This window comes from Odocoileus virginianus, chromosome 5 (genome assembly GCF_023699985.2).
Source record: "Odocoileus virginianus isolate 20LAN1187 ecotype Illinois chromosome 5, Ovbor_1.2, whole genome shotgun sequence".
Lineage (NCBI taxonomy): Eukaryota > Metazoa > Chordata > Mammalia > Artiodactyla > Cervidae > Odocoileus > Odocoileus virginianus.
The window spans coordinates 83731086-83758577 of NC_069678.1; the positions used below are offsets into that span (position 1 = coordinate 83731086).

At 49.9% G+C, this 27492-nt stretch overlaps 2 protein-coding genes across 13 annotated transcripts; one reads left to right on the forward strand and one right to left on the reverse strand.

The window, feature by feature from the left end:
* Positions 1-5520: 5520 nt before the first annotated feature.
* ZNF691 (zinc finger protein 691) lies at positions 5521-27123 on the reverse strand. 12 transcript variants are annotated; one of them, XM_070468318.1, is made up of 3 exons: positions 14939-17227; positions 14379-14649; positions 5521-8352 (listed from the first exon to the last, which is right to left on the reverse strand). In XM_070468318.1, exons 2-3 carry the CDS (start codon positions 14513-14515, stop codon positions 7395-7397), a joined length of 1095 nt encoding a protein of 364 aa, XP_070324419.1. In that variant the 5' UTR covers positions 14516-14649; positions 14939-17227; the 3' UTR covers positions 5521-7394. The 12 variants fall into 12 exon arrangements, 10 of the variants coding, with proteins under 10 accessions (XP_070324419.1, XP_020770390.1, XP_020770391.1 ...); XR_011487922.1 differs by lacking the exons at positions 5521-8352; positions 14379-14649; positions 14939-17227 and adding exons at positions 21279-21531; positions 21565-23709; positions 26091-27015; XM_020914731.2 differs by lacking the exons at positions 14379-14649; positions 14939-17227 and adding an exon at positions 27022-27123.
* LOC139035013 (uncharacterized) lies at positions 9335-13123 on the forward strand. The gene is given in 4 exon segments (XM_070467114.1): positions 9335-9362; positions 10439-10536; positions 11986-12076; positions 12079-13123. Coding segments are annotated over 4 exon segments (972 nt in total). The 3' UTR covers positions 12834-13123.
* Positions 27124-27492: the final 369 nt, after the last annotated feature.

Genomic DNA, 27492 nt, shown 5'->3' on the forward strand with positions numbered 1-27492 from the left:
ATATATATATATATATATATATGTATAAATATATATGTGTATATATACATATATATACACACACACACACACACATACAATGGACTATTACTCAGCCATGAAAAGAATGAAATTTTGCTATTTGCAATAACATGGATGGACCTGGAGGTATTATGCTTAGTGAAATAAATCAAATACTTTGTTATCCCTTATATGTGAGATTTTAAAAGTAAAATGAATGAATATAACAAAACAGAAGCAGATTCATAGAAATAGGGAGCAAACTAGTGGTCACCAGTGGGGGGAGAGAGGGACAAGATAGGGTTGGGGACCAAGTTACTAACTACCACGTATAAAATGAAGTGCAAGGATATATTGTACAGCACAGAGAATATAACCAATGTAATCATTTTAAGTGGAGTATTATCTGTAAAAATTCCGAATCACTGTTGTATACCTGAAACCAACGTATACCTGAAACCAGTTAACTATAACCAATTTTTTACAAATGATTCCACTATGCCATTGTAACTTTCTGTTGCCTGGAGTCACCTACTCTGTTTCTGTTGTCTCTCATGCTTTGAACTGCCTTTATAATTCTGGTGCTGCTGGTTATGTGTTTATAGAATAACAGACCAACGAGCTCAGTAATTGTGTTGGTTTTTTCTGTTGCTGTATGTTTCCCCTGCTGCTGTCTGCTTCCCTGAGCTGGACCATGAAGGACTTCGGCAGTAGGGTTTTCTGTCAGGAATTACTACAGGGTGAGTGTTCGGGTGATTCTTGGTGGGGAAGGGTGGGGGGCTTATGCTGCTGCTAAGTCACTTCAGTCGTGTCCGACTCTGTGCGACCCCATAGACGGGGGCTTGTAAATGTCAGAATAACAAGTTTTATTCTGAGATGTCAATACCGCATTAAACACCCTAGATTCCTCCTAGGGACTTACTGGATTTCCGTAGAATGATCCCTCTTGGTTTGGCTGTGTGTGGTGTGTTGCTTGTCTGAAGGTAAGTGCCAATCACTCTCCATTTTGAAGGTTGAGGGGTAGGTCTTTCTACACAGAAAGACCTTCTACCAATGCCCTCATTTTTAGGTCCACTTTTCATGTCTGTCCTCAGTACTTGCTGGTTATGAACTCAGAGCCTCTGTGGGATCTTTCCAGGAAGACTGGCTGTCACGTCCATCACCTACCTTCTGGGCCATGGCTTCCTCCACTCTGCTGAGCCACCAGTGTGTTGTCATCCACTTCTAGAAATGTATTGACACTGCTTCACCAGCCACCCCATCTCCCTGCCATTCTCTTTGCTGTTAGGTGTTTATATTCCTATTCTGTCCTTTTAATGGGGATCTCAAAAAGAAGTGGGAACAACCACTTGTGCTCACACGACTATCTTGAAGCTTTAATATGTTTGCATGCTTTACAAATCTTCCAGGATATTTGTTGTTTGGATTTCTTTTACAACTGCTTTTTGGGGATGGATGTACCACTGTCGCCAAGAGTTGGGCACGACCGAGTGACTGAACTGTACCACTGTTAAAGGGTGAGGCCTTTGTTCTGCTGAGTCCCTTGATGTGTTTGCATATACAAATTATTATCAGAAGCTGAGGAGAGCTGAACAGCTTTTTTATAATAGAGTAAAACGACCTGGAGTTTCCATAGCAATCTGAGAGAGAAGGGGTAAGGACAGCGATGGGAGGAAAAAAGAGCAAGTTAGTCCCACGCCCTGATGAGACCCCTCCCCAAGATTCCCAGTCTCTCGAAGGGATTCTAGCTGTACAATGCTTGATATGACAGAACTTCCCAGGGAACTCATGAAGGTGCTTAGTTCTGTGATAAAGCAAATGGGGACAAAACAAGTGATGAAATAAAATGTATATTTTATGGTAAGACAAAATTTTAAATAAAATTTTTATTTTCTCCTCCTCCCTCCCCTTTACTGTGTGTTATGCACCTGCACTGACCAGACCTCATTCGGAGATAACATTTCTTCTTAATCTCATCAAGGGTTATAACTTCTTAGGAGATAACCTTCCTTCTTCATCTTGGAATGGCCATGAGGACCCATGGCCCACTGCTTGCTTTGTATGCACAGACCTGGATTGTGTAAACTGTCAATAACACTTAATGTACAACCTTCTGTCTCAAAAATTTATATAACTTTGCTTTGACCTCTAATGGGTGGAACAGTTCTCAGAGCTTTCTGAGAGACTGTTCCTGAGTCATAATCCTCAGTATGGCTCAAATAAAATTTTCCATTTCTTTCTTAGATCACCTGATTAATTTTTTGTTGACACAGAGGATTGCACAGACCACAGGAACCTCAGGCATGAATGTGATCATACAATCTCTTGGCTTTAAAATTCTCTACTGTCCACAACCTGAAATTCTTTATCCTAATTCTTGGATAAATTCTTGGTCCTTCAGGACCCAGTCCCTGACTACCTTATCAACCTCATCTCCTCACCCAGGACAATCTTCACTACCTCAAATGTTTCACTGTTCCCTAAAACACTAAAGCTTTCCTTCTATCGGAAATAGCCTTCCTCTTCTTTAACTAGTAAACACCCACTCATTCTCCAAGACCAGATTCAATCCTCTCAGCCTTCTCCTCTCCTGGGAAGTTAGGCATCCTGCCTGTGTTCCCCCAGTACCTTGTTCAGAAGGGAGTTTCCGTTCCTCTGAGTTCCTAGCAGGAAGGACTGTCCTATTCACTCCTGGGGCCAATGTCCAATACAGGCCAGGTTAGGGCCCTCCCCGGGGCTGCTCCCAACGTGCCCCTGGGAACAACTGTAAATGACACCTACCATCCTGCCTTGGAACTCTGGGTTCAAGTGCCAGTCTCCCACAGTCTGAAGAAATGACTCAGAAAAACAGAGTAGGAATGACTTCTTTTGAAAGGGAAATTTACACTTATAAAGGAAATCTCTATTTGTTAGGGTGTCTCCCTCACTGCCCTAGGAGAAAACAACTGAACAGTAACAGAATCTTACTAATGGGGAAGGCAGAGACTTTAATCTGCATAACAAACCTTACCCTTGTTTATCCTGCTCTTCCTGGCAACCTCCCCATAACTGGCTTACTCATCCTCACCTTTATTTCTCCTTTGGCTAAAGATGGTATTTAAACTGCTGGTTTAGGCCACATAGGGCTTCCCAGGTGGCTCAGTGGTAAAGAATGCAGGCGATGTGAATTTGATCCCTGGGTCGGGAAGATACCCTGGAGGAGGAAATGACAACCCATTCCAGTATTCTTGCCTGGAAAATCCCACAGACATAGGAGCCTGGTGGGCTACATGGGGTGGCAGAGTTGGACACAACTGAACATTAGACCACCTGGGTGAGTTAACTCATTTTCCCTGCGTGCCTCTCAGGTTTGTGAGATATACACATGAATAAACTTGTTTTTCTCCTGTTCATCTGTCTTTTGTGCCATGCGTCTCAGGCAAGAACTCTGAAGGGTAAAGTGGTCGTTCTTTTCACCTCTTCCTGGAGGCTCCTCCCTCCCCCCATCACTGGCCTGCTACTGCAGGTGAAGGAGCTCTGCAGGCTGTACCCTGGTCTGCTGTCTCACACTGGGGTTGGTGAAAATCAAACCCCGAGTGGGAGCCTCAGGGCAGGAAGCTGAGGCCCTGGGCAGTGTCCCAGAGCAGGGGAAAGAGAAAGTCCTGCAGCTTCGCAGTGTCCGATGAAGAGGAAGAGCAAGCCCCGGTTGTCCCAGGGTCCCAAATCACCCTGGGGACTAGAGCAAGATGCTGTACTGCCCAGAAGACACCCCATGGGGGAGGGAAAACCAGGAGGAGCCTCACAGGGCTCCAGCTGATCCCTGTTCTTGTTCAGACCTTACCCTCAGCAGCCTGGCCTCAGCTCAGTACACCCCATCTTCTCCAGGAACATCAATTCCTAGGCCAAGCCGAATAACCATGACAGAGATGTGAAAGAACATCCTTCTGGGATAGGCCCACTCTAAGGAGTAGTGGGACCTGACAGGGAGTGGGGGTCCAGGGAGCAAGGCTTAATTACCACGTAGTCATTAAGAAGAAGGCCTCAGTACCAGCTCTGGGTTGGTTAAATCCCAGGTGAGCCACCTAATGGCCATGTGACCTTAAATGGGCAAATTACTTAATCTAACTGAACCTCGATTTCTTCATCAGCAAAACGAAAATAATAATTACCTTGCAGAATTATGAAGACTTAGAAATTAGGATCAATAGTAAATGCTGTTATAATCACTATTTCCCAATACCCAAACCTGCGTAGCACTGGTTCCAGACCTATCTTCTAGGCTCCATCAAAAGCAATCTTGTAATTTGCCTGCGCTATGGTGTTGTGAGACTAAATGGGAAAGAAGTAGTGTTACCCAAATCATAATGGGTTGATGTCTGTGGACTAGAGACTGGGAAAACGACTTTATTCCAAGGAGTACTGGATGTTAGGTGGCAAGACCTGCAGGTAAAGGTACATGTGGGTCTCTGCTTTCATCTGGGATCTCATAGCAGAAGGAACCCGGAACTTCAGAGCATAAGGAGACCAGAGGTGACTGCCTATCCCAACAGGAGTTGGGACCCAGGAGCTCTGTCTATGGCTGTTGATGCCCCTAAGATCTTTCCTATCATAGAGAGTTCAGGGGTCAAGGTCCTCCAGTGCTGAGGGAAGAGAGGGCCTGTACATAGGCTATGCATGCTCAGCTTTTCCCTTCTCCACACCTACCCACAATATCCCTTCCCTGCTCCAGACCCTCTCAGGCATCCAGTTAGAACTGCCTTAGGTGAGGCAGGGAGAACTCCCTGCTTCCTGACATGTAATAGCTGCTTCATAAATGTTGGTGGAAAGAACTGAGTTGCATGCAGGCAAAAGGCTGATGGGAGGGGAAGGAGCTTCATGTGAATTCAGTGCAGGGGCAGGAAGCCTGTGGGTGGTCAGCACACCAGGATCAAGTGCCAGGAGTTGATGGGAGCCCCACCCTTCCAGGTCTGCCTGCTGTTGAAACCTGGCAGCCACCCCACTGTAGAGAATACAGGAGCCACGTCTTCACTGTCAGTACTCCTAGTAACTAGGAGAGAGAGGAAGAGAGTGGGGAGGGAGGAAAGAGAGGAGGGGAAAGAGAGATGGGAAGAGGAAAAAGGAATGAAGAAGAAAATAAAGGAAGTTAGCAAAAAAGGAAATCAGAGAGTGAATAAATGGACTAATCAGAACTCAATAGCCTGGATCAACACTGAAAACATAGCCTATAAACTTGGTCGGAAAGGGGCAAATGAGATGGGCAGGCAAGCTCAAAGCAGGTCCTAGCAAGACTCCAAGTCATAGCAGTTGTCACTAAGGCTCTGGGCCTGGAAGGTTAATGTTACCAAGCTCCCCACACTGAGAGGAGACCAGCAGACCTAGCTTGGTAATGAGCAAAAATGAAGAGCTGGCCTAACTGGAATCCCAGCTCAGCCATTAAGTCAGGTCATTTAACCCCTCAGAATTTCCTTATCTTCAAAATGGGGATACTGCTATTTTGCAGGCTAGTCGTGCAGATCAGAAATAACTGGCACTCAGTAGGTGTTAGATGGCAACTTCTGTTTTATTTTTGGCCACGTGGCATGTGAGATTTTAGCTCCCCGGCCAGGATCAAACCCGCAGCCCCTACAGTGGAAGTAGTCTTAAACCATTGTACAGCCAGGAAGCCCCTGGCAACTTCTATTATTAGGAAGCAATTTATACATACAAGTTGGGTGACTATATGTTTAAAATACCTTGTATGAAGATTTTCAAGGAGCAGGAAAATGTATATGAAATAAAAGTGCTTTGTAAACTGAAAAGGACCCTACAAATATCAGGGAATTGTTTGGAAGTCATGTTTTATGGTTAGAAAAAATAAAGGCACATCCCCTCCTGGGTGGGTGGGAGGATCCCATTGTAGTAGGTCAGGTCATCAGCTGCGCCAGTCACATTCTGCCAGCTGGCGACAGATGAAGAAGGCTCCTCACTCTGGAAGAACTGAACCCCAGAGTGGCCAGAGATGGGGGTCTTTTGTATTTGTTGGAGGAAATCTGGGTGAACTCTATAAACTTTAATGCAGAAAAGACTGAAAGCTTGCCACATGGAGCCAGGCCTTCAGAAGGGCAGGAAGCCAGGCCTGACCTCTACCAAGCTGTCCCAACCTTAGGAACTAAACTGCTGCTACTAAGGGCAAAGACTCTCTAAGTTCACCTTGTCCCACCCCTCAGTCCCTATTCCAAGTTACAGTCATATTTCCTAGGTACAGAATAACGTCAATCTATTATCAATCTAAAGTTGAAAGGTTCTCATGCTTGCCACTGACATCCCACAGAGCAAAGGGTCCAGGGCTGTCTCAAGAGGCCACGCTAGCTCCCACTTTCAGGAAATCACCTCATCCCAGGCCAGCTCCCAAAGTGGCTCCTCCTTCAGAATCCAACAAGGTGAATGCAGTGAAAGAGCATCCGCTCAAAAACGAGGGAGACCCAGGTCTGCACCCTGGCTCTACCAACATACCCATAATGTGCTTCACAGCAAGCGATTTCACCTTTACCCACTTGTCTCCTCAGCGCACTCCCTTGCAGGCTGCTGCAACTAAATAAAGAATGGGAATGTGACCTGCAGGATCTAGGGCACACAGCAGATGCTCAATTAATATTACTTCCCTCTCTCTCCCCTTCCTCCTCACAGACCTCAGTCAGCGGCTTCCTTTTGCTTTTCAGAAGTCACCCATTCTTTCTTGAAATTCAACTCCCTTCCAAAGTAGTGGCAGTGTGACCATCTCTCCACCTCTTTGAAGCCCCCAAATAAGTACACGGGTCCTTTTCATTAAAGGGTTTTACTGCTATTCCTGGGGAAACAGATGCACGCTGGGCTGGGGATGATGAATCACAAACATGAGGGAATGTGAAGGTCCCTGGATCATGGCTCCTTGAGGGTTTCCCTTTCATTCCTAAAGTAGGACCTCAGACCTCTTCTCCAGGCCTGGGAAGCCCCTTCCCCCCTGTCTGGTTGAGGCACAGTGGGTGGAATTAGTGGATCCCTGCAGTGCGCCCTAAGCTCAAGCAGTCCATATACAATACAGAGGCCCTCCACACAGTGATGCTTATCTCACAGGTACTTCCTTAAAGGCCAGGGGACGGTCACCCTAATGATATGAGCAAGTACTAAGCCTACCCTATTTCTCTTTCACCCCAAGGAGATGAAACTAAGAGAGAGTCCTCTGACTTTCTACCACAAGAAATTGGCCTGGAAAAATGTAAAGATTTTTACTCAGAATTCCTTCTTTGACTTCCTGGAGATCCTGGCGTCAGAGGCAACAGAAAAACCATTCTCCAAAGTGGGAGAAGGGCTTGAGGTCAAGGGGGCAGCAGCAGATCCTAAAGATCTTTCTAGGCTAGGCTGGGACCCCTTGCCCTGTCCTCTCTCCCTCGCCCGCTTCAGCTAGACTCTTTCCCAGCCGGCTCTCCCCGGTGTGTTTTCTGGTGGCGGATGAGATTGGAGCTGCGGGAGAAGTGCTTCCCGCACACGGTGCACCGGTAGGGCTTCTCGCCCCTGTGGGTCCGCTGGTGCGCCCCGAAGTTGGAGATGTCGCTGAAGGTCCGCCCGCACTCGGCGCACTCGTAGGGCCGCTCGCCCGTGTGGGTGCGGTGGTGCACGCCGAAGCTGGAGCTGTTGCTGAAGCTCTTCCCGCACTCGCAGCAGATGTAGGGCGCGGGCTCCAGGTGGGTCCGGTAGTGCACGGCCAGCGCCGAGCTCTGGCCGAAGCTCTTGCCACAGAGGTCGCAGCGGAAGGGCCGCCGGCCCAGGTGGTCCTGCTGGTGCGTGGTGAGGTCCGCGTGCCGCCGGAAGCTCTGCTCGCAGTTGGGGCACTTGTAGTGCTTCTCCTCCAGGTGGATGCGCTCGTGGCGGATCCGGTTGGAGCTTCTGGAGAAGCTCTTACCACACTCGGAACACTGGTAAGGCTTCTCGCCCGTGTGGATGCGCTGGTGTGTTCTCAGGTTGGAGGTGTTGTTGAAGGTTTTGCCGCACTGCACACACACAAAGGGCTTCTCATCCACCTCGGGCCTCCGAGGCACAGAGAGGGCCTCCGGCTCTGCAGCAGAGACAGCGACTTCCTGTGCGGGCTCTTCTGGACGGGGCCCTTGTGGCCCCTCTGACAGGCTTGCTTGCCCAGGCTCTTTGTCCCCATCCGGGATCTCGGAGTCATCCACTCTCCACGGCTTATTACCCCGTTCCCCTTCCTCGGGCAGGTGCTGTTCTGGGCTCTGCTCCTTCTCACTGCCCATCTCTGAACCCTGAGAATGAACACAAATGGCCAACGCCTTTATTCCATGGGTCAGGCCAGCCCCCAGGGAATCTTCTATCCTGGTTTGATTCTGTCCCAGTACACGATCCCTATAGAAAGAACCATTTCATTCCATTAACTGGAATACTTGGAAGAATGCCTTTACTAACTTTCAAGCGACAAACCTCTACAGATATGTAAAGTTACCCACCACAGCAAAAAGAAGGCCCCCAGCTTTGTCCATCCCCAAAAGATGTTATTTGTGAAATTTGCATAATGTCACTTATCTTACTGCTGCTAAGTCATTTCAGTCGTGTCCAACCCTGTGCAATCCCATAGACAGCAGCCCACCAAGCTCCCCTGTCCCTGAGATTCTCTGGGCAAGAATACTGGAGTGGGCTGCCATTTCCTTCTCCAATGCATGCATGTATGCTAAGTCACTTATCTTACTACCACACTAAACCATGACAGTCTAGACTCTAATTCACCTGCAAGTACAAGAGTGTCCATTAGGGGGTGAGTTTGATTTTTCTGCCTAAATGTAAGTTAACTGAAATTCCCATTCTGTTTAATCTTTTCTGGAAAAACCTTCCTTACAAGTATCCCTCTATCTGCTTGCTTTCAAACTGAAAATAACAGTAACCTCTAATTCCTACTCACTTACAAGGCCCAGCTCTGAATCCTCTTAAGTGTTCCACCACCCTTCCCTTCCCCACATCTCACCATAGTCTAACAAATAAAGGGTAACATCTGGGTCCTCCGAGATCCACTACAGAGCCTGGACTGTGTCTGTTCTGATTGGGCAGTACCCACTTCTACTCAAACACCCCACAGAGCAGTGCCTACACACACAGTCTCATACCACACACAGAATCATACTCACCAAACACACAGTCATACTCAAACACAGTCACTCTCACAACACACGTGCATATCATGCAATCACACATACACAGCCACACATGTACCAATCACACACACCATACACAGCCCTCCCATACACAGAACCAATACATGGCTACACAACCACACATCATACACACACCCAGCTATACTCTCACACCACACAGTCTCACAGGCACATACGCCCCCATGCCCCCACCTCCGCCCCCCACACACGGTGCCCAGCACAGGGCCTATTTGTGCATACATCAGTAGATGCTTGCTAAGGGGCACAGACTCCTTTTGAGTTCCTACAGACAAGAACGGCAAATGAGGGGGAGAAAGTACTGATAAGAGGAGAGTGGTGTTTCCTCTGAACCTTGAGGAAATAATGGCATTTCAAAAGGCAGAGTGGACTGTTGGAAATACTTTAGAGTGACATGAACAAGGGGATGAGGGAGGGAAGCCCAGGCTATGATGGGACACTGATGACAGTGAATGAAAGACTGGCAATTCTTCAACCTTTGTGGAAAACAACAACAAAGAATAATGGAAGGGACACCAACTACATTTAGGGCTGGATCCCAATGGTGACATATACTGTCTTTACAACTGCAAATTACTCAACCACTCTTGTAGGAAGACCAAACGGAATGTAGGAAGAGCAAATAACGCCATGATAGGAGGCAAAAGCAGGAAGACCAGGCCCTCACCCTGGCAACTAAGGCGACTATCAGGTCACCAAGACACAACCAGTCAGAGACTATCAGGCCACCCAGATACAGCCAATCAGAACTTGTTTACGGAAAGATCCCGCGCGCGCGAATGTCTGACCAATGAAAAGACCCCCGCGAACATGTAACCAATCCGCTTCGCTAAATGACCCCTGCTTATGTTTGAAATTGGATGTTCTATAAATATGGGTAGAAAACCGGGCTCGGGGCTCTCAGCCTGTGCGCCACTGCGTTGGACACAGCGGGGGCCCTAGCTCGAGCTAGCAATAAACTTCCTTCTTGCGTTTTGCATTGTCTCTTGGTAGCTTTCTCTCTTCCCGCTCGGGATTCGGACATCGGGCATAACATTTGGGGGCTCGTCCGGGATCCCTTGGCGAGGAGAGAAACCTCCCGAGACAGAAGGAAGAATCCGAACGGTACCGGTACCCAGTCAGGTCAGGGAAATCCAGTGTAAAACCGGGGCCTGCTAGGAGAGCAGGGAGGTAACTGGTACAGGGAAATCCAGTGTAAAACCGGGGCCTGCTAGGAGAGCAGGGAGGTAACTGGTGCAGGACTAAGGGAACGTTCCGGCCGGCGTGAGACCAAGGCCAGCGAAAACGCTGGAGGGCGACCGGCTCTGCGGAGAAAGGGGTCTTTCGTCCCCTGATCCCGCGGCAGTTGACCAGTGGACACTGTTTGGTAAGTTGAGTCTGTTACGGGGGAGTGCACCCCCCCCCCAGAGACCTAGCACTTGGTTGTCGGCCGACAATTGTCTGTCCGTGTGTTTGTCTACGCCGTTCCGTGTTTGTGTGAGTGCCGGCATTGTCTCGCTTCTTGTCTTCTTTTGGTGTGTCATTTGCTATTTCGTTTTGTCTGATCTGATCTCAATTTCCTAATCTCTTTGGGAACTTCAGTGAACGGGCGAACAATTGTGAGGACAATTGATGAGTCCTGGCCAGGGCTACACTCTGGTGGACTCTGAAGGCCCAACAAAAGTGAGCCTAAGTAACTAGAGCCCGACCGGGTGAAGCTCCCCCTTAATACCTCAAACTGAGAACGTGGCCTAAAATTCTTGTTGTGGGCACGGGTCAGGCACTTAAGAGCCGCTAGGGCGCCTGCCACTTGAAGACTCCCGTGAAAGGATAAGGGGGTCACGGAACGGGCCAGAAACCCCTAGGGTGCCCGCCCCCAGCAAGAAAACTTCCGTGCAACGACACAGGCACATAAACAGTTCCAGAAGCATACCATAAGCCCAACCTCTTGGCCGCCACCACTCCTGATAGGATTTTTGGTGGTTGTTCTCATTGACTTCTCTCTCCCTCTTCTTCCATACCACTTGTTCCTTAACTATGGGTCAGGGAGAATCTACTCCACTCTCTCTCATGACTGATCATTTTCCGGATGTGAGAGCCAGGGCTCATAACTTGTCTCTGTCAGTCAAGAAAAGTAAATTAATAACTTTGTGTTCTGTAGAATGGCCTACCCTCCAGGTTGGATGGACCCTGGAGGGTACGTTTCAGCCCTCCATAATACAGGCGGTGAAAGAAAAGATAATGGCGCCAGACCCCAGGGGCCATCCAGGCCAGGTCCCTTATATCGTGGTCTGGCAAGATCTGGTAGAAAACCCACCTAACTGGTTAAAACCTTTCGTCCACAGAACTTCTAATCCACAGGTCCTGGTGATGGAACTCACTTCGGAAGAAACTAAGAAGAAAGAGAGCTCAAAAACCGGTCTTTCAGGATGCCTCTTGCCCAAACCTAATAGACTTGGAAACAGAAGCAAGACCCCCCCCTTACGTACCCCCCTTAGAACCCCCGGGTGGAGGGGAGGGATCAGGAAGGGCGGCAAGGGGCGACCACGAGGGAGGACCAGCACTGGGGACCCGGGGAAGGACTAGGGGAGATAGGAGTATGCAAGACCCTGGGGACCCAGAGTTACCGTCATCCACTGTTCAGGCACTCCCCGTCCGGGTGGGACCAGCGAACCCGAGCGGAGAACGGACCTATCAGTACTGGCCCTTCTCCACGAGTGACCTATACAATTGGAAAACACAGAACCCCCCTTTTTCGGAGAAGCCCCAAGGCCTCATTGACCTCTTAGACTCTATTCTGTTTACTCATAACCCCACCTGGGATGACTGCCAACAGTTGTTACAGGTACTCTTCACCACGGAGGAACGGGAGCGAATCCTGGCAGAGGCACGAAAACGAGTCCCCGGGGTCGACGGGAGACCTACTGCTCAGCCTCATCTCGTGACGAGGGGTTTCCCTTGCTGCGACCTAACTGGGATTTTGAGCAGGCGGAAGGTAGGGAGCGTCTCCGAGTGTACCGCCAGACTCTGATGGCTGGCCTGAGGGCTGCAGCAAGGAAGCCAACCAATTTGGCAAAGGTAAATCTGGTGAGGCAAGAGCCCACTGAAAGTCCGGCAGCCTTCTTAGAGAGGCTAATGGAAGCTTTTAGACAATACACACCCATAAACCCCCAGGCTGACGAATCGCGCGCCGCCGTGATACTAGCATTTGTAAACCAGGCAGCTCCAGACATCAGAAGGAAATTGCAGAAAATAGAGGGGCTAGGAGAGCAGACAATACAGGACTTATTGAAAGCAGCTGAGAAAGTGTTCAATAACAGAGAGACTGCAGAGGAAAGGGAAGAACGGATTAGACGGGAGGAGAGAGAACTAGCAGAAAGGATCAGGAAAGAAGATAGGGAGTATAGAACGAGGGAGAACCAGAAGAACCAGAAGGAGCTAGCCAAGATTCTTTTTGCGGGGATGAGAACTGGATCAGGAACGAGGGAGCGTCGGGACCGACAAGCGGGAAAGAAAGAGAAGCTAGAAAGACAGACCTTAAAGAAAGATCAATGTGCTTACTGCAAGGAACTGGGGCACTGGAAAAACGAGTGCTCTAAGAGAGACTCAAGGAAAGGAATGGCCCAGAGGGAGAAAGTCTCCCCAGAAAATCGGGCCTTATACATGGGAGAAGACAGTGACTAGGGGAGTCGAGGCTCGGCACCCCTCCCCGAGTCCTGGGTAACCATAAATGTGGAGGGGAAACCCGTTGGCTTCATGGTAGATACTGGCGCCCAACACTCTGTTTTGAATAAAAGGCTGGGACCAATGTCTAAGAAAACCAGCATAGTACAAGGAGCCACGGGGACAAAAAGATATTGTTGGACCACAGAACGAAAAGTAAATCTGGGGACCCATCAGGTGTCCCATTCGTTTTTGGTGATACCAGAATGCCCAGCCCCTCTACTTGGAAGAGACTTGTTGACTAAAGTTAATGCTCAGATCCATTTTGACCCTGGGGGAATCTCAGTCACAGATGGACTGGGACAGCCGATACATGTCTTATCCCTAGCCTTAAGGGATGAATACAGACTTTTTGTGCATAAGCCCTCAGAGGTCATAGCACCAGAAGTACAACCGTGGGTCCATAAATACCCATTGGCCTGGGCAGAAACGGCAGGAATGGGACTGGCCAAACAGAGACATCCGATCGTCATCGAGCTCAAGTCAGAGGCAGTTCCTGTGAGGGTGAAACAGTACCCTATGAGCCAGGAGGCACGGCGGGGGATCACTCCCCACATTCGACGGCTCATGGATGCCGGAATTCTCAGGCGGTGCCAATCCCCTTGGAACACCCCCTTACTGCCAGTGAAGAAGCCAGGGGGGACAGATTACAGACCTGTCCAGGACCTGCGAGAAGTCAACAAGCGGGTGAGTGACATCCACCCCACTGTCCCTAACCCATATACCCTCCTGAGCAGTCTGCTGCCTGAGTACACTTGGTACACTGTGCTGGACTTGAAAGATGCCTTTTTCAGCCTACCCCTGGCGGCCCAGAGCCAGGAGATATTTGCCTTTGAGTGGACCGAGGGGGAGGGCCAACCGGTAGTACAGTTAACTTGGACTCGCCTCCCACAGGGGTTCAAGAACTCCCCTACCTTGTTTAATGAGGCTCTGAGTGAGGACCTCTATGAATATCGGACTCGCCACCCCGAGGTCATTCTGCTACAATATGTAGATGACCTTATGTTGGCTGGAACCACGGAGGAGGCATGCAGCCGTGCCACCGGGGACCTCTTACAAACCCTAGGCACCTTGGGGTATCGCGCTAGCGCAAAGAAGGCACAAATAGCCCGGCAAGAGGTCACCTATTTGGGGTATAAGATCAGGCAGGGGCAACGATGGCTAACCCGGGCCATGAAGGAAACAATACTACAGATACCAGAGCCCAAGACCCCCCGCCAGGTGAGGGAGTTTCTGGGGACTGTTGGATATTGTAGACTGTGGATCATGGGGTTTGCAGAGAAGGCTCGGCCTTTATATGAAGGGAGCAGAGAGACTCCAAACTGGACCTGGACTGAGCCCATGAAACAGGCTTTCCAAACACTCAGACGAGCCCTACTAGAAGCCCCAGCTCTTGCCCTGCCTAACCCAGACAAGCCATTCCAACTGTTTATAGATGAGAAGCAAGGAATAGGAAAGGGGGTCTTGACGCAGCAATGGGGACCATGTAAACGGCCAGTAGCATACCTGTCGAAGCGATTAGATCCAGTGGCCGCTGGGTGGCCCCCTTGCCTTCGCATCATTGCAGCCACTGCCCTCCTCGTCCGCGACGCCGACAAGTTGACGTATGGGCAGCAACTCTCGGTCTTCACCCCCCACGCCATCGAAGGGGTTTTGAAACAGCCGCCGGGTAAGTGGATCTCCAACGCCCGCTTGACACATTACCAGGCCCTGCTGCTCGATGCCCCACGGGTGCGCTTTCAGACCCCCTGCTTCCTGAATCCAGCCACGCTCCTACCTAACCCAGAGAAAGGCCGCCCTCTCCATGAGTGTAATGAGATACTGGCTGAGGCCCTGGCGGCACGAAAAGACTTAACTGATGTGCCACTAAGCAACAGTGAGCTGGTATGGTTCACCGATGGGAGCAGTTATGTCAAAGACGGGCAAAGAAAATCGGGGGCCGCCATAGTTGATGAGTCTGGGCAGACGATATGGGCTGAAACACTCCCCCCAAATACTTCGGCACAGAAAGCCGAATTGCTTGCCCTAATACAAGCTCTAGAGCGAGCGAAAGGGAAAAGAGTTACCATTTTCACGGACAGTCGATACGCTTTCAGCACTGTCCACATCCAGGGCCCCATATATCAAGAAAGGGGATTTCAGACAGCTGAGGGAAAAGAAGTCAAGAATTTGCCTGAGATTCGCAGGCTCCTAGAAGCTGTCCAATTGCCCCGAGCAGTAGCTATGGTGCATGTTCCCGGGCACCAAAAAGGGGAAGACCCAAAGGCAAGAGGTAATCGGGCGGCTGATGCGGCCGCTCGGAGGGCAGCCAGCCAAGACTACGCTGCCCCCATATTGACTGTGGAACTTCCCCCTCCCGGTATGGGGGCCTTGCCACCAATTCCCGAGTACTCCCACCCTGATCTCGACTGGATCACTAAGGACACCACCCTCCAGAAGGATGAGAAAGATGGATGGTATCGGGACCAAGACAGCAACCTGATATTGCCTGCCACCCTGGGTCGTCATTTGTGTGAACACCTACACGCAACCACACATTTGGGAGAGAAAAAGACTTTGACACTTCTCCAGACGGCCCGCCTGAGGTTCCCCCGACAAAAGGCAACTGTACGAGAGATAATTCAAGCCTGTAAAGCGTGCCAGTTAATGAGAACAGAGAGGAAGCAGCACTCAGGAGTGAGGTACCGGGGGGAGGGGCCCGGGCAGCACTGGGAGATAGACTTTACTGAGGTAAGGCCAGGGAAGTATGGGTATCGCTATCTGTTGGTTCTGGTAGATACCTTCTCGGGGTGGGTGGAAGCTTTCCCCACTAAGGGAGAGACAGCCATAGTGGTTGCTAAGAAGATCTTAGAGGAAATAGTGCCTAGGTACGGGTTGCCAGTGACTATGGGCTCTGACAACGGACCTGCCTTTGTGAGCCAGATTGTACAAGGGCTGGCCCGAGCTCTGGGGACGAAATGGAAGTTACATTGCGAATATAATCCCCAGAGCTCAGGACAAGTTGAGAGAATGAATCGGACCCTGAAAGAAACACTGACAAAATTGGCAATAGAGACTGGCGGGGACTGGGTGACCCTCCTTCCCTTCGCACTCTTCCGGGCGCGTAACACCCCATATAAGCTGAACCTTACCCCCTTTGAAATTTTGTATGGAAGACCCCCTCCTGTGTATCCTATTTTTGAAGGAAAGTGCCTGCCACCCCCTGCTCTGGGACAATTCCGGCAAACAATAATGGCATTAAGCAAGGTGCATAACCGTGTTTGGAAGTTGATCCGGGAGGTATACGAGGACCAAAATGAGAAGGCCCTCCCCACACATAATATTAGCCCGGGTGATTGGGTTTGGGTAAAACGACACCAATCTAGAGTATTAGAACCTAGATGGAAAGGTCCTTATGTTGTTCTCCTAACCACCCCTACCGCTGTTAAGGTTGACGGGATTGGACCCTGGGTTCACTGCAACCACGTGCGGCAAGCCACGCCAGAGGAACGAAATAAGGCACAGACAGAATGGAAGGCGAATGCTCATCCGTCGGATCCTTTGAAATTGAAGCTCACCCGCCGGGAAGCCTCCTAGTCCTCTTGCTGATGGCAGCCATCGTCAATCCAGGGATGACTTCTCATGGCCACATGGACGATCCCCATCATCCTGTCAATATGACTTGGGTGGTCTACAATCCAGAAACCGGAAAACTGATCAACTCAAGCTCGAATGTGGCCCCTCGGGGAACGTGGTGGCCCGTTTTGACTTTCGACTTATGCGTCCTGGCAGCTGACAGCAATGGCTTTGGTCCCCACCAGCTAAGTGACTTCTTTGCCCATGGCACTTTTGGCTTGTTCACTCATGGATGGAATAAGGTACCTGTGTATGTTTGCCCGGGGGATGGTAGAGATCGGAGCCAAATTAATAAATGTGGGGGAGTTGATTCTTTTTATTGCGCCGCCTGGGGATGTGAAACCACCGGGACCGTAGACTGGCTCCGAGGGGATTCTAATAGGGACCTTATTAGCGTAAAGTCAGATCCCAACCACCATAACTGGCAGACAATGCCCAAACCAGGACAATGTTTCCCATTACAGATTGAGTTCACAGATGAAGGAAAAAGATTTACCAGATGGGATTTTGGCCGTGGCTGGGGCCTCCGTCTTTACAAGAACGGATATGACACTGGAGTCCGGTTTGAGCTTAAATTAAAACTAGGACCACTCTATTTGGCCCCCAAAGTAGCTCTGGGACCAAACCAGGTGATAGCTCCAAAACCTCCGTCTTCGCGCAGGCCCAGCCCAGAGGCCAGAAGGACCTCAGAGCCTGGCCCCTCTAAACCTGGTTCGCAGGGAACACCCACAACTGTTAGTCCGCCCCCCCCCCCCCCCCAGATCCTCTATGGGCTTTAGTAAATGCAGCCTTTGCGACTTTAAATAATACTGACCCTAATGCAACCCAATCCTGCTGGCTGTGTTATGATCCTCGCCCCCCTTACTATGAGGCCATAGGCCTCAACGTCTCCTATGACTTATCTTCAGGCCAGAACCCACCCCAATGTCAGTGGGAGGAACGTAAGGTTGGTCTCACGATGAAGGAGGTATGGGGACAAGGACTTTGCCTAGGCACAGTACCACGGGACAAGACTTCCCTTTGTGCTCAGACTGAAGGTAATCTAAGCCTTCAAGGAAAGGACTGGATTGTGCCAGGGGTCGGGGGATGGTGGATTTGTTCACATACGGGGTTGACCCCATGTTTGAATGTGAAGGTTTTTAACCAGAGTCAAGAATTTTGTGTCCTGGTTGCTATAATGCCAAAGATTTTATACCATTCTGAAGAGGTTATGTACTCACATTGGGACCGAGGAGTACGTAGAAAAAAGAGAGAGTCACTTAGTGTAATCACCATGGCTGCTTTATTCAGCCTCGGGTTGACAGGAGCAGGAACAGGAATAGCTTCACTGTCTCTACAAACCAAGGAGCTGTCCTCTCTCCGAACAGCCATAGATGAGGACCTGACTCGTATAGAAGAATCGATCAGCCACCTAGAAAAGTCTCTAACCTCCTTGTCTGAAGTAGTATTGCAAAATAGGAGGGGATTAGACTTAGTCTTTCTCCAGCAAGGTGGGGTCTGCGCAGCTCTTGGAGAAGAATGCTGTTTCTATGCAGACCATACAGGTGTGGTGAGGGATTCAATGGCGAAAGTGAGAGAGGGACTAGCGCAACGCAAAAGGGAACGGGAAGCCCAACGGGGATGGTGGGAATGGTTTGGATCCTGGTCACCCTGGCTAACCACTCTGGTCTCAACCCTCCTGGGCCCACTTTTACTGTTAATACTAATACTTACAATTGGGCCTTGCATTTTAAATAGACTAATCACCTTTATCAGGACACAGCTAAGTACTATCCAGATTATGGTGCTAAGGCAACAATACCGGCCGATAGGTCGAAATAAAGAAGAGGAAGATTCCTCCCCATAATCAAAAGACAGGGGGGAATGTAGGAAGACCAAACGGAATGTAGGAAGAGCAAATAACGCCATGATAGGAGGCAAAAGCAGGAAGACCAGGCCCTCACCCTGGCAACTAAGGCGACTATCAGGTCACCAAGACACAACCAGTCAGAGACTATCAGGCCACCCAGATACAGCCAATCAGAACTTGTTTACGGAAAGATCCCCCGCGCGCGAATGTCTGACCAATGAAAAGACCCCCGCGAACATGTAACCAATCCGCTTCGCTAAATGACCCCTGCTTATGTTTGAAATTGGATGTTCTATAAATATGGGTAGAAAACCGGGCTCGGGGCTCTCAGCCTGTGCGCCACTGCGTTGGACACAGCGGGGGCCCTAGCTCGAGCTAGCAATAAACTCCCTTCTTGCGTTTTGCATTGTCTCTTGGTAGCTTTCTCTCTTCCCGCTCGGGGATTCGGACATCGGGCATAACACTCTGAGCCTCAACTCCTGTATCACTAAAATTGTGATACCAACTGACACAGCTGGACTGTGAGAGGAAACACCTATCAAATGCTCAGTGTAAAGTGTGGCATGTACTAGTCATTTAGTACATGACAGCTGCGATTAACTGCTGAAGACATTATATGCTAGCCCTGTAAAGAAGGCAAGGATGAAAAAGATTCCTTACATGATCTTGTTAGAAAAGGAAAACATTCAATTAAAAAATGGTACAGTGTATATAATCTAAAATGTGAAATATGGACAGTATGTTAAACCTTTAAGGAGTGGGGTGGGGGGTGGTCAGTAAACTTTTCTGTAAAGGACCAGGGAGTATCTATTTAGTAAATATTTGGGGCCATGGGATCTCTGCTGCCACTACTCAACTGTGCCACTGTATCATAAAAGCAGGCATAGAAAATCCATAAATGACTGGGTGTGGCTGTATCCTAACAAAACTTCATTTCAAACAAAAGCAAGCAAACTATAATCTACCAATCTCTGTTAAAGAGTGTTTTTGTTTTTTGTTTTCAAGAATCTAGGTAAGTAATGTTAAAAAAAAAAAAAAAAAGGCTGCTTCACTTCCAAAACTGCAAAAATAAATAAGTCAGAAACTATTCCTTGATACTTAGTCACTGTCTCCTGACCATCCCTTTAAAAATTACAACCCCTCCAAAACAAAAAGTTAGAAATAAAAATTATAACCCCTTCCCCCACACTCAGTTCCCCCATAGCACTTCTCACCTTCTAATGATCTGTTCTTTATGTCTGTCATTTAGTATAGGCCTGCCCCTGCAAAACATGAGTCCCATTAGGGCCAGGTTCTTTGCTTTATTCATTAATGTAAACCAAACTCCTAGAGCAGTGGCTGTCAAACATAGATCCTTAATAAATATTTGCTAAATAAACTGAATGAAGAGCAGGCCTGTCTCCACAACCCATTTCATGCTTACTTGTGTCTATTCTCACCCACGATTCCTTAGCAATCTCTTAATTTCTGCCCACTTCCTCCTTTATGCATTCACAGGATCTTGTACTGGCTTTTAAGGTGTTCTGCAATTATCTGCTTACATGTCTGTTCCCACTATTAGTTTATAAGCAATTTGTGGACAGGGACTGGTTTGGTAATGTCTCCAGCACAAGGCCTGGTGCTCAAAATTTTTTAAGTATGAGTGAATGGTTATGATCTTAATTCACCTCCCATTCCTGCCCATCCCACCTAGGGCTCCAATAGCTCTCTTTATGCAATGAGCTACAAAGCCTCCACTCACTACTGATCCTAGTATACTGAGAATCCACAATATACCAAGCTCCGACTCTTCCCAGAGCTGAATGCTGGGCTGAATAAGATTTAAGACTATAGTCACCACCCTAAAAGACTTTATGCTACAGTGCAGCGTCATGGGCCACGAACTCCAGAAACTGTCATACAAGTGTAGAAGGTTAGGTACCAGGCGAAGCAAGAAACTTGTAATTTGCCCAAGGGCACACAGCAAATGAGTGGCAGAACTGGGAGCCATGCCCATCGCTCCAAAGCCAGTGCTTTTAAGCGCTACACCAGTAATAAATACAGTCCCATGGAAGTTCTGATGACACAGGCATATCTCCCTGAAGAGTTCAGGGATAAGCAGCTTCATGGAAAAGGTAGTCTTTTAGTCAGGATTTGCAGGATGGGTGAGCAAAACTGGAACTGACAGAGATGGGGAACCCACCATCTAAGAAAACAATGCCAGGTAAAGAAGCATTTCCATATCACATTTCAGAGATTTGGGGAGAAAGGGACTCATGGCGCTTGTCTTCGCAGGAGGTTCAGAGGTACAGGCAGGACCACAGGTGGAAGGGACTGAAACAGTGGAAAAGAAGCCAGGTCTAACAAGTAAGAGCCAAGAAGATGGGGCTGGTGATCAGAGATGTTGAAGGCCAAGGGCCTGGGTTAGAGGGACGGGACCAAGCTGGAAAGTGGTTTCAGGGGCCTTTAGTTGAAGGGTCAAGTCGAGGCTTGGAGAGAGGAAGGAAAGAGGGGAGCTTGGAAATATCAGGGGAAATGTGTGAAAGAACTGCTAACTGAACAAGGGAGCTGGATAAGGAGAGAGAAGAGGACCAAAAGAGTCAGAGGGTCGAGGAGACTGGTCAGGGTGGGAACCCGACCCAAGAGGCTGGGTTAAGAGGCTGGGTTGTGTGCAGCCGGGCGAAGTCTGAGGTACGAGCGTTCTAGAGGAGCTAGGTTCAGAGCTGCCGGGCGGGCTTGGGGCCGGAGGGGTGGGAGAGAAGGAGAAGCTGACCCCAAAAATATGGTCAGTGGCAGCGGGACTGGGTACTCAAAGGCCAACAGAAGGGCGGGAAGGCAGGGGCTTGGGGCCAGAGGCTGGCTGGGCAGGCCGGGGGAAGAGGCCAGGAGTTGGGACGAGGGAACTGTTATGCCCGATGTCCGAATCCCCGAGCGGGAAGAGAGAAAGCTACCAAGAGACAATGCAAAACGCAAGAAGGAAGTTTATTGCTAGCTCGAGCTAGGGCCCCCGCTGTGTGCAACGCAGTGGCGCACAGGCTGAGAGCCCCGAGCCCGGTTTTCTACCCATATTTATAGAACATCCAATTTCAAACATAAGCAGGGGTCATTTAGCGAAGCGGATTGGTTACATGTTCGCGGGGGTCTTTTCATTGGTCAGACATTCGCGCGCGGGGGATCTTTCCGTAAACAAGTTCTGATTGGCTGTATCTGGGTGGCCTGATAGTCTCTGACTGGTTGTGTCTTGGTGACCTGATAATCGCCTTAGTTGCCAGGGTGAGGGCCTGGTCTTCCTGCTCCTGCCTCCTATCATGGCGTTATGTTTGCTCTTCCTACATTCCGTTTGTTCTTCCTACATTCCCCCCTGTCTTTTGATTATGGGGAGGAATCTTCCTCTTCTTTATTTCGACCTATCGGCCGGTATTGTTGCCTTAGCACCATAATCTGGATAGTACTTAGCTGTGTCCTGATGAAGGTGATTAGTCTATTTAAAATGCAAGGCCCAATTGTAAGTATTAGTATTAACAGTAAAAGTGGGCCCAGGAGGGTTGAGACCAGAGTGGTTAGCCAGGGTGACCAGGATCCAAACCATTCCCACCATCCCCGTTGGGCTTCCCGTTCCCTTTTGCGTTGCGCTAGTCCCTCTCACTTTCGCCATTGAATCCCTCACCACACCTGTATGGTCTGCATAGAAACAGCATTCTTCTCCAAGAGCTGCGCAGACCCCACCTTGCTGGAGAAAGACTAAGTCTAATCCCCTCCTATTTTGCAATACTACTTCAGACAAGGAGGTTAGAGACTTTTCTAGGTGGCTGATTGATTCTTCTATACGAGTCAGGTCCTCGTCTATGGCTGTTCGGAGAGAGGACAGCTCCTTGGTTTGTAGAGACAGTGAAGCTATTCCTGTTCCTGCTCCTGTCAACCCGAGGCTGAATAAAGCAGCCATGGTGATTGCACTAAGTGGCTCTCTCTTTTTTCCTACGTACTCCTCGGTCCCAATGTGAGTACATAACCTCTTCAGAATGGTATAAAATCTTTGGCATTATAGCAACCAGGACACAAAATTCTTGACTCTGGTTAAAAACCTTCACATTCAAACATGGGGTCAACCCCGTATGTGAACAAATCCACCATCCCCCGACCCCTGGCACAATCCAGTCCTTTCCTTGAAGGCTTAGATTACCTTCAGTCTGAGCACAAAGGGAAGTCTTGTCCCGTGGTACTGTGCCTAGGCAAAGTCCTTGTCCCCATACCTCCTTCATCGTGAGACCAACCTTACGTTCCTCCCATCGACATTGGGGTGGGTTCTGGCCTGAAATTAAGTCATAGGAGACGTTGAGGCCTATGGCCTCATAGTAAGGGGGGCGAGGATCATAGCACAGCCAGCAGGATTGGGTTGCATTAGGGTCAGTATTATTTAAAGTTGCAAAGGCTGCATTTACTAAAGCCCATAGAGGATCTGGGGGGGCGGACTAACAGTTGTGGGTGTTCCCTGCGAACCAGGCTTAGAGGGGCCAGGCTCTGAGGTCCTTCTGGCCTCTGGGCTGGGCCTGCGCGAGGACGGAGGTTTTGGAGCTATCACCTGGTTTGGTCCCAGAGCTACTTTGGGGGCCAAATAGAGTGGTCCTAGTTTTAATTTAAGCTCAAACCGGACTCCAGTGTCATATCCGTTCTTGTAAAGACGGAGGCCCCAGCCACGGCCAAAATCCCATCTGGTAAATCTTTTTCCTTCATCTGTGAACTCAATCTGTAATGGGAAACACTGTCCTGGTTTGGGCATTGTCTGCCAGTTACGGTGGTTGGGATCTGACTTTACGCTAATAAGGTCCCTATTAGAATCCCCTCGGAGCCAGTCTACGGTCCCGGTGGTTTCACATCCCCAGGCGGCGCAATAAAAAGAATCAACTCCCCCACATTTATTAATTTGGCTCCGATCTCTACCATCCCCTGGGCAAACATACACAGGTACCTTATTCCATCCATGAGTGAACAAGCCAAAAGTGCCATGGGCAAAGAAGTCACTTAGCTGGTGGGGACCAAAGCCATTGCTGTCAGCTGCCAGGACGCATAAGTCGAAAGTCAAAACGGGCCACCATGTTCCCCGAGGGGCCACATTCGAGCTTGAGTTGATCAGTTTTCCGGTTTCTGGATTGTAGACCACCCAAGTCATATTGACAGGATGATGGGGATCGTCCATGTGGCCATGAGAAGTCATCCCTGGATTGACGATGGCTGCCATCAGCAAGAGGACTAGGAGGCTTCCCGGCGGGTGAGCTTCAATTTCAAAGGATCCGACGGATGAGCATTCGCCTTCCATTCTGTCTGTGCCTTATTTCGTTCCTCTGGCGTGGCCTGCCGCACGTGGTTGCAGTGAACCCAGGGTCCAATCCCGTCAACCTTAACAGCGGTAGGGGTGGTTAGGAGAACAACATAAGGACCTTTCTATCTAGGTTCTAATACTCTACATTGGTGTCGTTTTACCCAAACCCAATCACCCGGGCTAATATTATGTGTGGGGAGGGCCTTCTCATTTTGGTCCTCGTATACCTCCCGGATCAACTTCCAAACACGGTTATGCACCTTGCTTAATGCCATTATTGTTTGCCGGAATTGTCCCAGAGCAGGGGGTGGCAGGCACTTTCCTTCAAAAATAGGATACACAGGAGGGGGTCTTCCATACAAAATTTCAAAGGGGGTAAGGTTCAGCTTATATGGGGTGTTACGCGCCCGGAAGAGTGCGAAGGGAAGGAGGGTCACCCAGTCCCCGCCAGTCTCTATTGCCAATTTTGTCAGTGTTTCTTTTAGGGTCCGATTCATTCTCTCAACTTGTCCTGAGCTCTGGGGATTATATTCGCAATGTAACTTCCATTTCGTCCCCAGAGCTCGGGCCAGCCCTTGTACAATCTGGCTCACAAAGGCAGGTCCGTTATCAGAGCCCATAGTCACTGGCAGCCCGTACCTAGGCACTATTTCCTCTAAGATCTTTTTAGCAACCACTATGGCTGTCTCTCCCTTAGTGGGGAAAGCTTCCATTAGCCTCTCTAAGAAGGCTGCCGGACTTTCAGTGGGCTCTTGCCTCACCAGATTTACCTTTGCCAAATTGGTTGGCTTCCTTGCTGCAGCCCTCAGGCCAGCCATCAGAGTCTGGCGGTACACTCGGAGACGCTCCCTACCTTCCGCCTGCTCAAAATCCCAGTTTGGCCGCGTTAAGGGAAACCCCCCATCCACAAGGTGGGGTTGAGCAGTAGGCCTCCCGTCTACTCCAGGGACTCGTTTTCGTGCTTCCGCCAGAATTCGCTCCCGTTCCTCCGTGGTGAAGAGTACCTGTAACAACTGTTGGCAATCATCCCAGGTGGGGTTATGAGTAAACAGAATAGAGTCTAAGAGGTCAATGAGGCCCTGGGGCTTCTCCGAGAAGGGGGGGTTTTGTGTTTTCCAATTGTATAGGTCACTCGTGGAGAAGGGCCAGTACTGATAGGTCCGTTCTCCGCTCGGGTTCCCTGGTCCCACCCGGACGGGGAGTGCCTGAACAGTGGATGACGGTAACTCTGGGTCCCCAGGGTCTTGCATACTCCTATCTCCCCTAGTCCTTCCCCGGGTCCCCAGTGCCGGTCCTCCCTCGTGGTCGCCCCTTGTCGCCCTTCCTGATCCTTCCCCTCCACCCGGGGGTTCTAAGGGGGGTACGTAAGGGGGGGGTCTTGCTTCTGTTTCCAAGTCTATTAGATTTGGGCAAGAGGCATCCTGAAAGACCGGTTTTGAGCTCTCTTTCTTCTTAGTTTCTTCCGAAGTGAGTTCCATCACCAGGACCTGTGGATTAGAAGTTCTGTGGACGAAAGGTTTTAACCAGTTAGGTGGGTTTTCTACCAGATCTTGCCAGACCACGATATAAGGGACCTGGCCTGGATGGCCCCTGGGGTCTGGCGCCATTATCTTTTCTTTCACCGCCTGTATTATGGAGGGCTGAAACGTACCCTCCGGGGTCCATCCAACCTGGAGGGTAGGCCATTCTACAGAACACAAAGTTATTAATTTACTTTTCTTGACTGACAGAGACAAGTTATGAGCCCTGGCTCTCACATCCGGAAAATGATCAGTCATGAGAGAGAGTGGAGTAGATTCTCCCTGACCCATGGTTAAGGAACAAGTGGTATGGAAGAAAAGGGAGAGAGAAGTCAATGAGAACCACCACCAAAAATCCTATCAGGAGTGGTGGCGGCCAAGAGGTTGGGCTTATGGTATGCTTTTGGAACTGTTTATGTGCCTGTGTCGTTGCACGGAAGTTTTCTTGCTGGGGGCGGGCACCCTAGGGGTTTCTGGCCCGTTCCGTGACCCCCTTATCCTTTCACGGGAGTCTTCAAGTGGCAGGCGCCCTAGTGGCTCTTAAGTGCCTGACCCGGGCCCACACCAAGAATTTTAGGCCACGTTCTCAGTTTGAGATATTAAGGGGGAGCTTCACCCGGTCGGGCTCTAGTTACTTAGGCTCACTTTTGTTGGGCCTTCAGAGTCCACCAGAGTGTAGCCCTGGCCAGGACTCATCAATTGCCCTCACAATTGTTCGCCCGTTCACTGAAGCTCCCAAAGAGATTAGGAAATTGAGATCAGATCAGACAAAACGAAATAGCAAATGACGCACCAAAAGAAGACAAGAAGCGAGACAATGCCGGCACTCACACAAACACGGAACGGCGTAGACAAACACACGGACAGACAATTGTCGGCCGACAACCAAGTGCTAGGTCTCTGGGGGGGTGCACTCCCCCGTAACAGACTCAACTTACCAAACAGTGTCCACTGGTCAACTGCCGCGGGATCAGGGGACGAAAGACCCCTTTCTCCGCAGAGCCGGTCGCCCTCCAGCGTTTTCGCTGGCCTTGGTCTCACACCGGCAGGAACGTTCCCTTAGTCCTGCACCAGTTACCTCCCTGCTCTCCTAGCAGGCCCCGGTTTTACACTGGATTTCCCTGTACCAGTTACCTCCCTGCTCTCCTAGCAGGCCCCGGTTTTACACTGGATTTCCCTGACCTGACTGGGTACCGGTACCGTTCGGATTCTTCCTTCTGTCTCGGGAGGTTTCTCTCCTCGCCAAGGGATCCCGGACGAGCCCCCAAATGTTATGCCCGATGTCCGAATCCCCGAGCGGGAAGAGAGAAAGCTACCAAGAGACAATGCAAAACGCAAGAAGGAAGTTTATTGCTAGCTCGAGCTAGGGCCCCCGCTGTGTCCAACGCAGTGGCGCACAGGCTGAGAGCCCCGAGCCCGGTTTTCTACCCATATTTATAGAACATCCAATTTCAAACATAAGCAGGGGTCATTTAGCGAAGCGGATTGGTTACATGTTCGCGGGGGTCTTTTCATTGGTCAGACATTCGCGCGCGCGGGATCTTTCCGTAAACAAGTTCTGATTGGCTGTATCTGGGTGGCCTGATAGTCTCTGACTGGTTGTGTCTTGGTGACCTGATAATCGCCTTAGTTGCCAGGGTGAGGGCCTGGTCTTCCTGCTCCTGCCTCCTATCATGGCGTTATGTTTGCTCTTCCTACATTCCGTTTGTTCTTCCTACAGGAACACAGGGCCCCGTTTGCTCCCCAGTGGGTCCGCGGAACAAAGCCACAACCCCAGCTGCCCGGTGAGAGGAAAGGGACTAAGCTGAGAGCTCCCCGCGAAGCCACTAACGCCTACCCACCGCGACCTCGGGCCCGACTCCAACCCACCTAGTTCCAGCGTCTCCCGGTCAGGAACAGCGCCGCCTCGCTGAGCCGGGGGGAGGAGCCGGAACCGGAACCCGGAAAGGATCCGCCCTACCTCTTCAGGATTGGTTCCTGAGGATTCCCTTTCCTTTTTACTGGCTATACTGGCTGCCACAACGCAAGAATTCCTGGTGTGGCCTGCTGGGAGTTGTAGTCCTGTGGAAGATAACTAGGCTCGGAGAAGAAATTTGAGAAGTTTAGAATTTAGTGGTGGAGAGTGGATTCCCTCTAAGGTCGAGGGCTTCCTGCTGCGCTCCGGCGTTTAAAGCCCAAAGTGCGGGCCAGCAGTGTGGGAAGGAGACTATGTAGCGCTAACCTACATGATCTCCTAGGGGTCACGAATTCGGAGTTTCTATTCACTCTAAATTTGCCACCCTTGGCGATCCTGTAGACATCCCCCGAATCCAGAATCCCGCGCCCAACTGGGGATTTATA

Coding starts and splice junctions, on each gene's coding strand:
- ZNF691 (XM_070468314.1), bottom strand. CDS start 25,443: ATGGGTCAGGGAGAATCTACTCCACTCTCTCTCATGACTGATCATTTT.